Raw genomic sequence first — 15,879 nt, forward strand, 5'->3', positions numbered from 1 at the left:
AAACCCTGTATTATACTCATGTTATACTTTAGTATACTGCATACTATACTATTACATATATGGTTTCAGTTTGTTTACCACATTACCTGAAATAGCTTATATCAAATATAATTCCCACATTATACCACCACATACATGGTTTCAGTATGTTTAACACATTAACTAAAGCCTTACATGAGATTGTTAGTATAATACAGGTTATATCAAGCTTTTTTGTATTCAATAAGCCATTGGAAATACCATCTCATAGCTATCCCTCTTTTTTCACAGTGATACATGTACACACAAAAACACACGCATATACACACACCTGCTCTTGTTGGACACTACTTGTCCAAGTCGTGCATGTGTTCCCCGAGGAAACAAAATATTATCTATGCATGCATGTAGATTGCATGACCTTAATTTGTTGACTACAAGGCCTCCAGCACTCTTAAACCAGTGTCACATTTGACATCCCTGTGCTGTGATGCATGGGTTTTTCCCTTTCTGAAAGATACTTACGATGAGCTTTATCACATTCCCTTCTAAATGTTCTCATACAGATGCTGCAATCACATCACAAACCTGGCCTGTTGAGGTTCCTGTTGATCACAGTATAGCTATATTGACTCCACATTACCTTCCATCTAACCCTATCACTAGCTTTATCATGCCACTCACCATCACTAACTCCCAATGATGACAAATCATCTCTTAGTCCATGAAATGGACGAGTCTGAGGTAACCATCCAAATAAGCAAATTCTTGGGATGTGATGGTTAGGCATCTGGGAACCACCACTCTAAAAACACACCTTTTCCTTAATTCAGCACTTATGGTTTCCTAGATCTCCCCACATTTCCTTCACTGTAGTTGATGATACATGCTGTTCCTACAGCCATTGATTAGTCATACCCGACACTGACTTCACACACCTATCATGGGATGGAAACTGTTCAGCTTCCTCAGCTGCCCACAAAGTGGTGTCAAGCATTTACTGCCATACAACAAGACTGATAACATACATGCCCTATATACTTGCATGTTGCCAGACAGATAAGAATTCTTAGACGCAGCTGGATGTAAAGCTCCAAAAGCCTTAGAGGCACTGGCTATATTCTCCTCTCAACCTCATCAAAATTCTTTCATTATCCATGATCAAGGAGCCAAGGTAAGAGAAACTGTTAACCCATTTAATGAGGCCATCATCCAAAACAAGAAAACATTTCTCCTCAGCAGCCACTCCACCATGAACTTGGTCTTTGAAAAGCTTACCAAAAAATTTGCTACACTCTGACAGCACTGGATGCAGCAACCCTTGAACATACCAACAACACAAGCAAATTCCACTTCTGCAGCAAAGCTTCACTGGCACTCCTATACTATAGTAGACCTACAAAATAACCATTTGCTTTGCTTGTACAACATTAGTGTGCCTAGTACTGCCTACATCATCAACCTCCTTACCATTTCTGACTACTTCTCAGCAACAACACATGATAATGGAGACCATTGGTGACCTCAAATTCCTCTAGTAGCTCCTCATCAACCCTCACTCTGGCCTTCATGCCATCATGAAAGGACTTCACCAGCTCCACCAACTCCTCTGGCACCCCCAGCTTCAGCAAGGATGCAATTTGGAATAATGACCACATTAGTATGCTTTTAGCATATAAAACATGCCAATGCAGGGGGTCTGGGAGCATGCCCCCAGGAAATTTGGTCCTCTAAAGGTGAATCTTAGAGTGCTTTTAGCGGTTTTTCAGTGGAAATAAATAAATAAATAAACAATGGACTCAGTTTATATCTTTAAATTTTACTTTTCCATTTAAATCAAGACTGACTGCAATATGCATTGAGTAGCTATCATGCATGCATGATAATCTTTTCATTTGTAGCTACCAAGCATTTAGATATAGCTAGCTATATACCATAATGCATCAGCTCTCTTAGCCATGCTCCAATATAGCTAAAGCTGTGAGGCAGAAACATGTATAGCTAAGTAGTAGTGGTGTTGAACATAAATAAGATCACAATTATTAGTATGCATGCTCCTTAACCTAGTGACACTTTGTCAGTCTTAACACCAAATAAAGTTTACTGAAAAGCAGAAGAATGCAGTGAAGCACAAAACAGGGTACTAGTAGCTATTAGCTAGTCCACTGGCAATCTTTACTTAGCAAAGTACAACTATATCACATGTTGCTGTCAGACCTTCAGTGCTGGTCACTGTAAAGTGCTAATAATAATAATAATAATATTATTTGCTTTCTGAATTTGCTGTTGTGATAGTCAACTTATTTCTAGATCTGCCAGGTTATGAAGACTGATCTATAGCTAGCTATATACAAATGCCAGCACCATAAACCTCAGAAGGTAATTGATACAGATTTAAAATTCATAGACAAAGTGGGTGAATATGCTATAGCTACCTTATGAGACTGTAAATTACCAAAAGACTACAGCTTGCAAAATGGCTGAGTTGGTAGCTACATATTATACTGAAGTTGATAACTCTAACCAATTAACATATAATTTATAAAAAAGCCGCACCAATCACCTCTTATAGCCATAGTGGAAAACACTGCTAATTATCTGAATAAAACAAAACCCACAGTTAAAACTTTTGTAACTGGAGATACAACCCACAATCGAAACCTGTTTTAGGAAGAACACTTGAGGAAAAGGAAGCTATACTCTCCTGGAACAGAGTTGAACAATAGGTATATATAGTTCCATAAACATTATTTGTGTTGGTAGTGATGTTATAGTTCCTGAAATAAGTCTGCTTTTGATACACATAGAAGATTTAGGGTTTTATTGGCCAAAATACTAACTTAGAAAGGAAAGGGGGGTACATAAATCCGCCCCAGAATTATCATCATAGTTTGGGGAACAGTCTAACATTTACATGTATGATGACAAGTGATAATGTAATTACCAGTCCATCAACCAACCAACCAACCAACCAACCAGATAGCTATGAAATATACATGTGAGTTGGGCCAACTAACATAGTTCTTGTTTCAAAGATTCTACAAATGACAGAGTGCAAAATAAATGTTGTACTACGGTGAAAATAAATGTTCTAATAAAAATTATCATGTATGAGGACAATGCTGTCTTGGAATCTGTCTTTGTCCTTCCTGTAGAAATGAAAATAATTGGTAATAGCTGGCCTCAAAACCAGTTGGATTTATAGGTTTGCAAATGCAAAATATACCAAGCTGTGAAAGACTGTATGGCCTAGTCATTAAAAAAGTTTTAAAACATGTGAAATAGGTGGTGACCAAGAAATGGCTGGTGCAGTGCCAATAATGACATGACAAAATTAATGTTGTTATTAATTTGCATATACAGTGGAACCTCAATTATCCGGATCTCACTTATCCGGATTCTCAGTTAACTGAACTACAGAAATGACTGCTCTATTAGAGTAGTGACTGTTCTGTTAGAGTATTTGAAAATTCAAAAATGTTTACCAATGTTCTTTATGCTATTTTAAGCTTATTAATATATATACATGGTTTCAGAGATATGTACTTTTCAGACTTATGAACCACCCGTGGTCCCAAGGAGTTCGGGTAACTGAGGTTCCACTGTATTAACAATGAGTCAAAATATTGAGTTTAAATATTAAATACAGCAAATGATATGGAGAGATAGGGTTGCAGTCTTTGAATTGTACAAGAATTACATACAAATAATATATGTAGCTCACAATTTGCATTCACAACTAAAGCACTGCTTGTTATTGCTACCTGATAAGGGTATACCAAAATGATGATGCATTGTATTAGTACTTGTATGGAGTACATTGACCATGTATCAGTTTGGCCACACTGTGAATAGCTAGCTATATATCTATAAGCAAGGTCATAATTACAGAATGAAAATCAGGGGCTAGGATTATCATGTGCCTGTGTGCATGTGATGATATTAGTCTAGACATGTAATTATTTTATAGCTATTAGCTATATCATCAGCTAACTAGATCATGTGACTGTTTAGACAGTGGATTGTTATATAGGTTAGTGTTGCTCTTTTAAGCATTATGTGTTATACGTCAAGTGTACAATACTACAGTTGACTTTGCTAATTCTTCTTTTGTTACTGACCATAGACAATACTCTCCAATACTTTATCAGTTTCAATTCTCAATATTTTGATTTCTGCACAATTCATTAAACAGAGTAGTAAATCCTGTCCAGCTGCACTAGGAGTTAATTTGCAGTTTAATTTTTGGAATTTTCATAACTCACTGTATAAGCTAATTCAGTATGTAAAATTATTCTAAGAAACTATTGAAGTAGAGCTATACAGACAACTATACAGAACTGAACACTTGTCAGTACATTAAGTTTTGTTCATTCAGTATTATCCTATGCCACTAAGCTACATGAAAACTAGCAGCTATACAGGTTTTGTACTAGTAGAGATATAAGAGAAAATATCAAATTATTTGCAGTAGGCATATACACGATTGGGATATAGTGGTCATATTTGGTTTGTATTATAGCAATCTGAAAGCATTTATACTTAGTCACATCACATCCATAGTTGTTTTTTGTCATAAATATTTATCATCATTGGTACAGTACATACATGTAAATACTAGAATGTTAAATTTGGTATGACAGAATATTTGGCATAATAGTGTCATATTAGAAAGGCTTCCCTCTGAAATTTTAAGTTTTAACTTGTGGGCTAGTAACAGAAACACCAGACTATCTTAATTTAGCAACGTAAACTCTAATAGGGTGGTCAGATGTATGTTGAGCAGTCAAACACACTCTAATAGAACATTTATAACGGAATGAAATGTAATTAAATTATCTTTTTATATATGTTCAAAAGTGTGCAGCCTCAGTGTTTGAGGATTAACACATATAATATATTGTTTCAATGTGATCGGTTATGGGGTTACTGATTAATTGGTAATGATTGTTGCTGGATTAGATCAGGTGAAAGTGAATTCCATACACAATCTCCTTGATCTATTTGACATTTAAATCAATTGGAGAATTTGGATATATATTTGGATCACTATAATATCTGACCAGCCATAAACCATAATCAGTAAATGCTATGTATCTCACTAGGAATCTGTGAGAAGGTTATAAAGCCTATGCATTGACATTTAAGATCTAACCAAGAAAACAGTAAATACTATCACGAATTTAGTAAAGTTTGAAGCATTCCCTTTGTTCAATAACTGTCAGTGCATGGCTCAGACCGGCCCTGCACCTATAACTCACTACCAGATCTTGGCTGGATATGCCACTGCATGATGATAAGAAACTTTCATGTAATTTGTTTGATCATCCTTGCAATTTGTCTTAGAATTGTTGCATTTGTGTCCATGTGTTTTGTTTTGTATCTCTGTCCATTTTATGTACCTATGTGTCACAAAGTTTTGTACTTGTTAGCTAGCTATGCATATGTTTCTGTTACTCTGGTAAGGAAGAACAGTAGTACATTGCTGGTTTACAGAGGCTAAATCATATATCAATCAATCAATCAAGCAAATCAATCTTGTTGGATGCTTGTCAACTGTTCTATTAGAGTATTTTGATTTTAATCTCTGCTCTATGGCAAACATAACTTGACCATACACTCTTAAAGGAGCTCACCTCTTCCCCTTATTCTTCTTATCTTTTCAATGTCACCAGACACAATAATATTTGTATACATAGCTTATTTACAGCAGGACTTATGATAAGACTTTTTAAATTTCCTGACAAACTTGCAGTTGGTCGGACAAACGTTTAGTTCACTGGACACACCAGTACACTCTATAGACAAAATGTACTGCACTTTACTGGTTGTGCTGCCAAGTATCCTGAGTGTTATTTGTCACAGCCAGCAGAGGGATTGGCATTGATCCCTCCCTTGGTTTGCTAGAATGTGGTATCTTCTAGCAACCAATTGGTAGATTGTTCGTAGAATAAACAGTCATGTACAGCTCAGACACTAGTAGGCTTCCTCTTACATTTTGAAAGGACATGGTGTCCTGCCAATTCCATTTATGGTCAGAAAAATCCTAAAGACTGCATCCTTTCAAAAAGGTACCTAGTACAGGGCTTATTATAACGGTTGGTCAACAGACAAATTTCTGACAAATTGTCCATTTTCCCATGCTCTCACCCTTGAGTACAGAGCCAGTGATGTCATAACCCCTTGGTAACGATAATGAGGCATATACTTAACAATAGCTGACTCATAATGTGTACAGTTTAGATGTACAGGCTTCTCACCAAATTACAATTGCAATTTTTCAATTTTGTAGCTAAAGTGTTAATTAATTAAAGCAAATAAACAACAGTCATACTGAACTTGCATGCAGTGCAAATACATATATTGGATTAAAGATGTCACTATGAAGAATGACCAGCTGAGTAATCTGTAAACAATGACGCAGCAATTTGTGTTTTTGCACAGACACTGCCATCAGTCAAAAAGTCAAAGATTAGAGCTAATAAAGTAGATGTATTGTCTTGCATTATATTACTCTGCATTTTTGTTAACATATAAGGTACATATTTAGCAGTATGAGTGGGTCAGTATATATTCCACTCAAAATTGTGGGACGTCAAGTATTCTTAGTTTTTAGCTATGTACATAATTATTATGATGCTGCAATCTAATGTACAGATTCATGATGTAGGTATCCAATAGTGATTTGATAGTCTAAACAACTTGGTTGGCCTCACAAGCTGTCACATATTTGACCTATAGTAGTGCAGAGGAGCCATCACCATATGGTAGTGTAAACAAACCACATCCTTGTAGGGGGACCATGTGTTATGTAAATATCAAGGTGAGAATAGTCCATGAATGTAACAAAAATTGTGCTTGAATTATGGGATATGTATATATGGAGCACTGATACATGCAGTGATGCTGTGGCTTCACATACATTTTGTTAGTTCTATTATTGAATCAGTGCAATAGCATGTAGCCATGTTCTTAATTATTACTTCACTTCATCAACCTATACATGTGATTCCATGACTGTTTCATTTATATAAGGCAGAGAAAGTAATTTTGTCAGTGTGCTGGTATCATTTGAAACAATAATATTGCTTATTATATAGCTAACATGTTACTAACAAATCAGTGAGATTGTTTTAAAATAATAGCATTGGCTACTAATGGTAAAGTAATAGCACATATAGGCCTTCCTTGAATTCAAATAACTGGTCAATCTGAAACATGAATCATTTTAGCACGTTTATGAGATGAAATATTGTGTGGGTTATGATCACAGCATATTTGTATGATAAGCATTATTTATGAGAATACGTTGTGATTCTGAAGAAATCTTTGCATACTCACCAAACACAACCATGCAAGTATATACAGCTAGCTGGTCCTACTGGTTAGCTCAGTATGATCCTCTGCAATAACTATTTGTGTGTAGATGGCACACATCACACGCACACACACGCACATGTGCACTGATCAGTTTGAGTAATATACAGACTACAGTACAGTACAAATAATTGCTTTAGATTAGTCTGCGCAATTGAGGAATGAGCTGTATTGTATTGTGTTTTTTAATGTACAAAAACCTCCATATGGAGTATACAGTACAACAATGATCATACTACAATTACATTATAATTACTAAGCTAAAATTAATATGTAGCTTAAATAAGTCAATGTTAGGTGATTCGACAGCACTGCTGGAAAAGCCATACCATAATCTAATTGCGGAGGGGTAATAAGAGTAGAAGTAAGCATCAATTCTTGAGTGTGGCTGTAAAAATTGTTGGTCATGGCCCCTGCTGTTTGGATTAGGTAGCTTCCATTTTCAACTTGGACTTTGTTATGAATGATTTTGTACATCATTACCAGTTTCAAATTTTGCATCGCTCATAAAGAGCGATGCAAAAATTTGAAATTGGCTATGATGTACAAGATCATTCACAGTCAAGTCCAAGTGCTGCTAAATAATAGAGAAAATCCAGTATGCTGCATCAGGATATAGCCTAGTGTCAGTGATATTCTACAATAACACAAAAATGGCATGCACCATATGAACTAGACAGTTAAATGAACCATAGTAGTGCTACTGTCTAGGGTGTTACAGATAGTCAAAGTGTCCCATGGCAACATATACAAACCACATCCTTATTGGCAGCCACATGGAATGTAAACACTGAGGTAGTGTGATTTAGCTGCAGCCATGCCATAGACTTATTAAGTGTGACTATCAAAACATACTCTATATGTACAAAAATTGTTTGCTATGCATGTAAGCAATTATATACTTGCTTAGCAAACTAAAGTTGTGTGTAGCTATATGACTTTACATTGCAGCCTAACTATGACTCATCTATGAATATTTGTATGTTCTCTGCATGGCTCACATGCAGATTGCCATATATACTGACAATGATAGCTATTTGCATTATGAAAGTTATATAAGCTAACATGCACATGTATAGCTATATGTACGAACAGTTTTATCTGGCCATACCAACATATGCAGCTATATTGCATTGTAGCTGTATAGCTAGCTACGTTTACGTATAGGAAAGACTGTTAGAGTGATGATCAACTATTTCTTTCTACTTGTAGATTTACTAATCAGTGGAGATTGACCCTTTGCAGGCTATAGTGTATATGCAAAGGTCATATTAGATCAAGTTGTTTAGCTAGTGGTAATTACAATATAAATGTATCAGTATAACTATCATACTGCATGCACAGTATTTTAGATTTAGGCCACATAAACTATTATTATTAGTTTCTGTATCCCCGCCGCGGCATGACCGTTTTTCTTACCTCATCAAAGATTTTGCATGGTGGCTGAGTGCAGCTATCCAGCACCTTCTAAAGTTGGTACCTTGCTAGAGCAGTCTATAAGAAAACTACATTCTGAGTCATTTTAGCTAGCTAACTCAGCTATCTAGTTAGTAAAAATAAAATAAAAATCCGCCTTCCCGCACTGCAATTTTGAGTACAGAAACTATAATAATCAAGTTTATGTGGCCTTATAGCTAGCTATAATTAATGCTGCATATAAGAAAAATTAGCAAGTGCATGCATGCTAACATGCATGCTAACATGCATGCATGCGATGAACAGCAAAATCTGCCATAAATATATATATAGTGAAGCCCCTTTAATACCACGCTAGTGCACGTGATCATCAACACTTATAAAAGGGGTAGCTGTTAGGTCAAGCACGTAGTTCGTGTCTTTAGTGCTCCCTGCTACAACTGCAGATAAAAGAAATGGCTGGACGAGTAGCTATTTCAGAGCAAAAGCAACAGAATCGCCGTGGCAAGCTTGACGCTGGTAAAGGTCTGCTAGGCTGGATCAAACTCTGCAGGAAGTACAAACAGGAAAACAACACTAGCTCTCAAACAGTAGTTATAACCTTTGAAGAGCTCCGAAAGCACGACATGGAGAACGACTGCTGGACTGCATTCCGAGGTATACTGGAAGTGTTGTGATAAATAGGTGTAATGAAGTCATTATAATTATGCATGACACCTAAGGTGCTACCATAACACTTCTGTTTTAACAGTGTAGCTATACATTTGCTGCATAACCGTGTCACGTGTATAGAGCTATAGTTGCTAGTTACTGCATGCATTATCTTCTGCAGATAAGTGTAGTCCACCTTAGTGGTGTTGAGTAGAGTGGTCATGCGACACGCTGTGAAGACCATGCATGCATGATGCAGAAAAAGGACATAGATCTAGCTAGCTAAACGTATGTAGCTATACTGTATACCTCATCCTTTAGCTACCTGCTCTTCTGCACATGCAAAACTAAGAGTATATAGCTTGTTAAATTAACATACACCTAAAACGTGCATACAGCTTAGCTGCCTTTTTCTTTTCCTTGCATGTAACTGCCAGTCGAATTACTATCAGCTTTAGTGGCTGTTAGGCTGTTGAACCTGAGATCATACACTCAGGACTCGCACTGCTTGCATGGACTTCTTCAGAGCACTATCTGAATGCTTATTTCTGCTGTACTATAGCTTGCTTGTAGTGATAATATTATTTTAATGATGTCTTGCAGCATAGAATTGATTAAATCATTAATGCATAAAGTGGTGAGAATTAGATTGCACATTACTCTTCCACAGGAGTTGTTTACAATGTCACTCATTATCTGGCATTTCATCCTGGTGGAAAATCTGAAGTAATGAAAGCAGCTGGAATTGATTGTACTTCACTGTTTAATCAGGTAACTAGCTATATGGTTGTGCTGCATTGCACAATAATAATGCTATACTTCTCCAAACAGGTTCACTCCCATGTCAACCTATCTTCAATACTGGTTACTTTTAAAGTGGGTACTTTGGCAACGTTTGGTCCACTGTCATCAAGTTTGTACATATCTGAGCCCTTTTTACACCCTGGTAATTGTACATGTCATTGATATGTTGCATATAGCTATACATGCAGTGGAACCTCTCTATTAATTACGGACATTTTGGGACCCAGAATGTTTGGCTGTGATATAGAGGTTTTCCTCTTTCAGAGGTAAAAAGTGTATTAACCAGACCGGTTTGGGACCAAAATTTTTGTCCTTGTTATAGAGGTTTTTTCTATTGTGTTCTTAATTTGGGGAGTTTGTTAAGAGAGGTTCCACTGTGTGCAGTAGCTGCAGTTTCCGTGTTATTATTATTACCTTTATTGTGTTTCCGGCTAACATTCTATTCAATACTTTGCATGCAGGATCTCCTGTGGCTGTTAGAAAGCTGAGTACACAAATGCTCAAGATAACAACTCTGAACACAACTGACTGTGAAGGTGATGGAAGCTTCAAGCTTGTAATCAGCAACATACATCCTTATATTATTTTCTTACAGATGTTGCTGATGGAGCCAACATAGCCAGCCCAGTTCATAACATTGACGTAAACAAAATTCCAGCCACTCCTACCAGCAGTGCTTCTTCACATCATTTTAACCTTGGTATGTATGGTGCCACTGCAATACTTGTACTTGTAGACCATAGATGCATCATTTAGACAATGAAATTACAAATAGTCTTGCTATACCTGAAACACGTTCTAGAAGAAGTTCACGTGAACAAAAGGACCAGCCAAGTGTGAAGTAGGAGTTGTGTGTGCATAAGTTCATGTATTTACTAATAATGTAATCCATACACAGGTATAATTGGCATCAGACTGAGACAGATGTGGTCATTACACTAAATGGACAAAGCCTGGTTAGCTTAATTGTATGTTGGCAAATATATATATCTACCCCATACATTGCTGGCATGTGCATGATTGTTCAAGTGTGTGTGCTGCAATATTACATCTTGTTATACACTCAAGGTGTTCAATGTGGAGGATACTATCTTGCACATTAATGATTGTGTGTTTGAAACTATCATCTTTCTTGGGAACTGGTGCTACAATATGAATATTGGTTAGTCTCAAGTTCAGAAGCTAATAGCTATATTATTTTTCTCTCATTAGCCTTAGAGCATCCAGTCAACAAATCAAAAGGTAACCACATGCGATATACTATGATATGGTAATACATATTGTTTATTTTAGCCATGTAAAAGTATTTACGAACATATTTTACATCATGTCTATATACAGTGCACTTGGTGGGAGCTGAGCTGCAAATCGTACTTGGGAAAGCAACTAATGGAATAAAGTGGAGTAATCTAGGTGTACTGTTGCCAGGAAATAGTACAGTTACTCCAAGGTGTACTGAGAAAGAAGGTTAGTTGAGTGTGTAAATTTGATTGGTGTCAGTAAAAATGTGTAATTAAAACGTGTTACTACTGAGATTTTTATTCATATGGTGGGTGACAAACTCTTAGGTTATGTGCTTGAATACATACAGGTACACAGTACATGAAGTGCACTCTGAAGTCAGTCAATGAAGTTAATCACAAAACTAAGACATTTATCTTTAAACTACCTGGAGCATCACATATGATAATACCAACAGGACATCATGTCAGTATAAAGGCTAAACAGGATGGTGCGTATATACCTATTTTTGTGTGACATAATATGTTCATGTATAGCTACAGGTGACTGGGTAGAGCGTAGCTATACACCAATACTACCACTGACTGGTGATTGTAACAATGAGGGATCTGAAGTGGAGTTGATGGTAAAGTTGTACAAGAATGGAGCAATGTCATCTATTCTTTCATCAATCTGCATTGGTATGTACCAATTGCATCATCTCTATACTTCTATTGCAGTATAATATTATGTGCATGAATGATTCGTCTACATACTACAATATTATTCATTCTTGTAGGGGACATGATACATGTTAGCTTTCCAATGGGTAGCTTCACTACTTCTCTACTAGACAGTATGGATCATGTCACTCTCATAGCTGCTGGAAGTGGTCAGTTTCCATGGCAAATAATATGTCGTATGTTGCATGACTACTGAATTCAAGCTTTTGTGTTTACAGAGTACATGTGTACTAATGCATCTATGCATGTATAAACAACTATACATACCTCCATTGTACTTACAGGGTTTACACCTATGTCAAAACTGATAAGGAGAGCATTGAAGAATACCTATAGAACCAACAAGTTGTCAGTGAAGCTGTTACTTTTCAACAAGACAGAAGATGATATAATGTGGAGAGATGAATTAAAATTGCTTGTTGAACAAGACTCCAAGTGAGCAAACTTAGAATTTTATGAGAGTATTTTTTAAATTATATTCTATATAGGTTTACAGTAGTACACATCCTATCACATGCTGGAAATAGTTGGATTGGTCAAAGAGGAAGAATTGGTAGACGTGTACTACAACAGCACATGCATCCTGCCAATGATGGTCAACTGATATGTGTGTGTGGTCCAACTCAGTTCACACACACGACTATCAGGTACAATAAAACCCATGTTAATGTGATTCTAAATAATCATTCTGTGTTTTATACAGCACCCTCTTGGACATGAACTACAAAGAAAATAGCATTCATGCTTTTGAATAATCTCTGTAACTTCCTCGTTGCTGTATAGTAGTTTAACTAACATTTCGAAATCGTTATCATTATTTATGCAAAACCACAAGGACTAGCATACACATAAGTACATGCAGTCATTTTAAACTTGTTTTACCATATATTGTTTGTAATCCCATGTGCTATTGAGATTCTGTTGAAAAGTATACTTTTCGAAAAGGGAATAATGTAAATGTACAATATGTCACCATTACATTTAAAATAAACTTTTAAATGCTTGAGTATATCATACTTCTACCTCAAAAAAATTCAGGGAAATCAACTAACTAGCTACATTCAACAAGGGAATGACACAACTATACAGCTTGTAAGGTTGCTATCCTGCAGTATAGCCATTTTGACAAATCAAAGCCTGATGACAAGAAAGTAGTTGTTATATACAAAAAGTGATATACTTACACTTGAATGAAATCTGATTAATTGTTATTGTAGATCCTGAAAACATTACTTCGTGTTGGTCTGCTTGCACTAAATTGAAAATGCAGAACAGGATAGATGCCCCATAAGACACAAATAGGCATTTGTATGGTGGTGCCATTAAAACCTATTTCATCAGCTATATAGCTATAGCCACACAGCATTATTGCTATTACAGGTATAATAGCTGCTACCCATACACAAGCTTTGTGAATATAGAGCACCCATAGCAGCATCACATCCTGTGTTAACATTCTTATGTGTTCATAATGCACACACGTTTCTTTGTATGTGTGGCCTACAGACATTTTCCCATGCCATGCCCCATACTGGTTACTTTTACAGTTGGTGTTACTTGATCATGCAATCACATTATGCCTGTATTATGTGTCCAAGGCAGTGGCAGTGCATTCAGCATTATAGAGTATTATTAATGAAACCTATCTTAGTAGCCACCTCCCTAAAAGACCAACTATAAAATCGCCAAGTGAAAAGTCTGTACAGTAGCTATTCTTTAAAAATTGTGAAAAGGTATTAATGCCATAATGTTGAAAGCCAAAAAGATGCATGTGTTCTGCAAAGTTGTGGGAAGCTTATTATAATTGAACAGACTTTGCTATTTAGGAATTCAGTTTTGCCATACTTGGGAAATATTCACAGAGATGTTTTTGGCTGGCTATATGGGTGTGGTATTGTACATGCACAAAAACTTGTAATTTTATGTAAACTGGTAATGCTAGAAGCGACATTGCTGGTCTGATCACTTCTATAAGGGTTACTAATGTAGCTTACATTCTTTAATATAGATGCGTATGTAAATTATCTTCATTTCAACCCGAAGTGTAATGTTTGACATGTATAGACAAATGAATTGAAGTGATAGTTGCAACACATCAAAGTACACTACTGTACATTTGTATGAGTGTATAAGATTACTGCAGGTGTGGATCATCTGTCACAATAACAGGAAGGGGCCCTTCAATCTTATTATAGACATTAAGAAATTCTTTGTTCAGTGTTCATTATGTTGCTCACAATAAAAATGTTTGTGGGCTATGTGATAATCACAATGATGTAATTATTGTGATACCTACATGATTATTGTGATAAAGATAATATGTATAATACTATAGTGAGTTTGTGCCATTATTGAGATCTTATTTGTGGACTGCTGTACAAATCAACAGTAAGGCAGACAGTGAGAATGATCTCTGACCCATTATATAGTACTGCTGGAAAAGACTACAACACCTGTATCTTGGAGTCAAATTACATCATAGACTTTCATGGAAACCACACATAGACTATACATTTGCTAATAAAACCATTGGTTTTTGCAACAAAATCTTCAGCATTGCCCTACACATCTGCGTGAACTAGCATGTAAACAATTTGTGATACTTGTATTAGAGTGGCTGATATGGGATCCTTACCACCTAAGATGACCCAGCATAGAGCTGGTCGTTTTGTGTCAGGTAAACCATGGAGAGACAGCATCACAAACATCCATGAAAACTTTAATTAGCCATCATTACAAGAATGTCGCAAATGGGCAAGACTAGTATTATACCCAGTTGTTGCCTTCCCATAAGATCATCTGTGCTGAGGACTCAATATTCACACAACCTTAAACTAGTACTACTCCTTCCTACCAAGAACAGTACCAGATTGGAATAGACTTGATGATATGATAATTGAACCACATACTGTAGAAGTATTTAAACAATCACTAATTAATTTATTGTAAATTGATTTGTAATTGTACATCAGCACTATACCCTTGGAGGGTCCTGCTGTGATTAAAAATTACTATTATTACATGAAACTGTGCTTGTAAAACTATTTTCCATGACATTATTTCATTATATCATTTATCACGATCAAATGGTTTTAGCATGGGTTATTTCAATATCACATAGCCCAAGGGTGTATATGATGACTCTAATAGAACATACACTTATAATATTTGGTAAAGACATCCACATGCACCGAACGTATCACATAATATATACCACACCCAGTCGTTTAAAGTGATTTCATTCCCTGCATGGTAGTCTGTTAACTCAGTTTACTTCTGTACTCCAATGGTGTGTAAAAAGTGTATACTTAGCTATTATGAAGCAGATTTCCTTGGCTGTGGTATCAGTCAACCATATTGGAGTCAACCTGTTGACTACACAAAGAGAGAAGACCCCTAAACCATGTACGTGACATGATAGACAGGTAAGAATGTTAACACAGGATGTGGCCAGTATTGCCGGGCTGTATTTACAGGAGTTCTCTTTGTGATACTGGATAATGATACTCACAATAAGCTAACCATCATACCTCATAATATGTGCCATTTCAACAAGGTACATGACAAAGGTACCTAATGTGTCAAAATCCTGCTAAATAAGCTGTGGTCTTATCATGCACCATACACCACTGGTGTAAGTTTTGCAACATATATGTATATACACATAAATGTTTCCCTTAGCAGCTTG

The 15,879-nt window shown here is 36.2% G+C and overlaps 1 protein-coding gene across 2 annotated transcripts; it reads left to right on the forward strand.

The window, feature by feature from the left end:
* Nucleotides 1-9,197: 9,197 nt before the first annotated feature.
* LOC136268858 (cytochrome b5 reductase 4-like) lies at nucleotides 9,198-13,177 on the forward strand. Of its 2 annotated transcripts, none has more exons than XM_066064325.1 (16): nucleotides 9,198-9,429; nucleotides 10,094-10,194; nucleotides 10,255-10,369; nucleotides 10,689-10,763; nucleotides 10,823-10,927; nucleotides 10,984-11,068; nucleotides 11,126-11,183; nucleotides 11,296-11,389; nucleotides 11,440-11,469; nucleotides 11,569-11,694; nucleotides 11,819-11,959; nucleotides 12,006-12,149; nucleotides 12,248-12,340; nucleotides 12,476-12,626; nucleotides 12,680-12,838; nucleotides 12,895-13,177. In XM_066064325.1, the coding sequence occupies exons 1-16, from the start codon at nucleotides 9,228-9,230 to the stop codon at nucleotides 12,944-12,946; spliced, it is 1,731 nt and encodes a 576-aa protein (XP_065920397.1). In that variant the 5' UTR covers nucleotides 9,198-9,227; the 3' UTR covers nucleotides 12,947-13,177. The 2 variants fall into 2 exon arrangements, with proteins under 2 accessions (XP_065920397.1, XP_065920398.1); XM_066064326.1 differs by having other exon boundaries at nucleotides 12,012-12,149.
* Nucleotides 13,178-15,879: the final 2,702 nt, after the last annotated feature.

This window comes from Dysidea avara, chromosome 10 (genome assembly GCF_963678975.1).
Source record: "Dysidea avara chromosome 10, odDysAvar1.4, whole genome shotgun sequence".
Classification (NCBI taxonomy): Eukaryota; Metazoa; Porifera; class Demospongiae; order Dictyoceratida; family Dysideidae; genus Dysidea; species Dysidea avara.

Excerpts from the sequence above, each read along its gene's own strand:
- LOC136268858 (XM_066064325.1), top strand. The coding sequence starts at position 9,228 with ATGGCTGGACGAGTAGCTATTTCAGAGCAAAAGCAACAGAATCGCCGT. Across the intron at positions 11,960-12,005 it reads TATAAAGGCTAAACAGGATG|CTACAGGTGACTGGGTAGAG; the intron begins GTGCGTATATAC and ends GTTCATGTATAG. Across the intron at positions 12,839-12,894 it reads TTCACACACACGACTATCAG|CACCCTCTTGGACATGAACT; the intron begins GTACAATAAAAC and ends TGTTTTATACAG.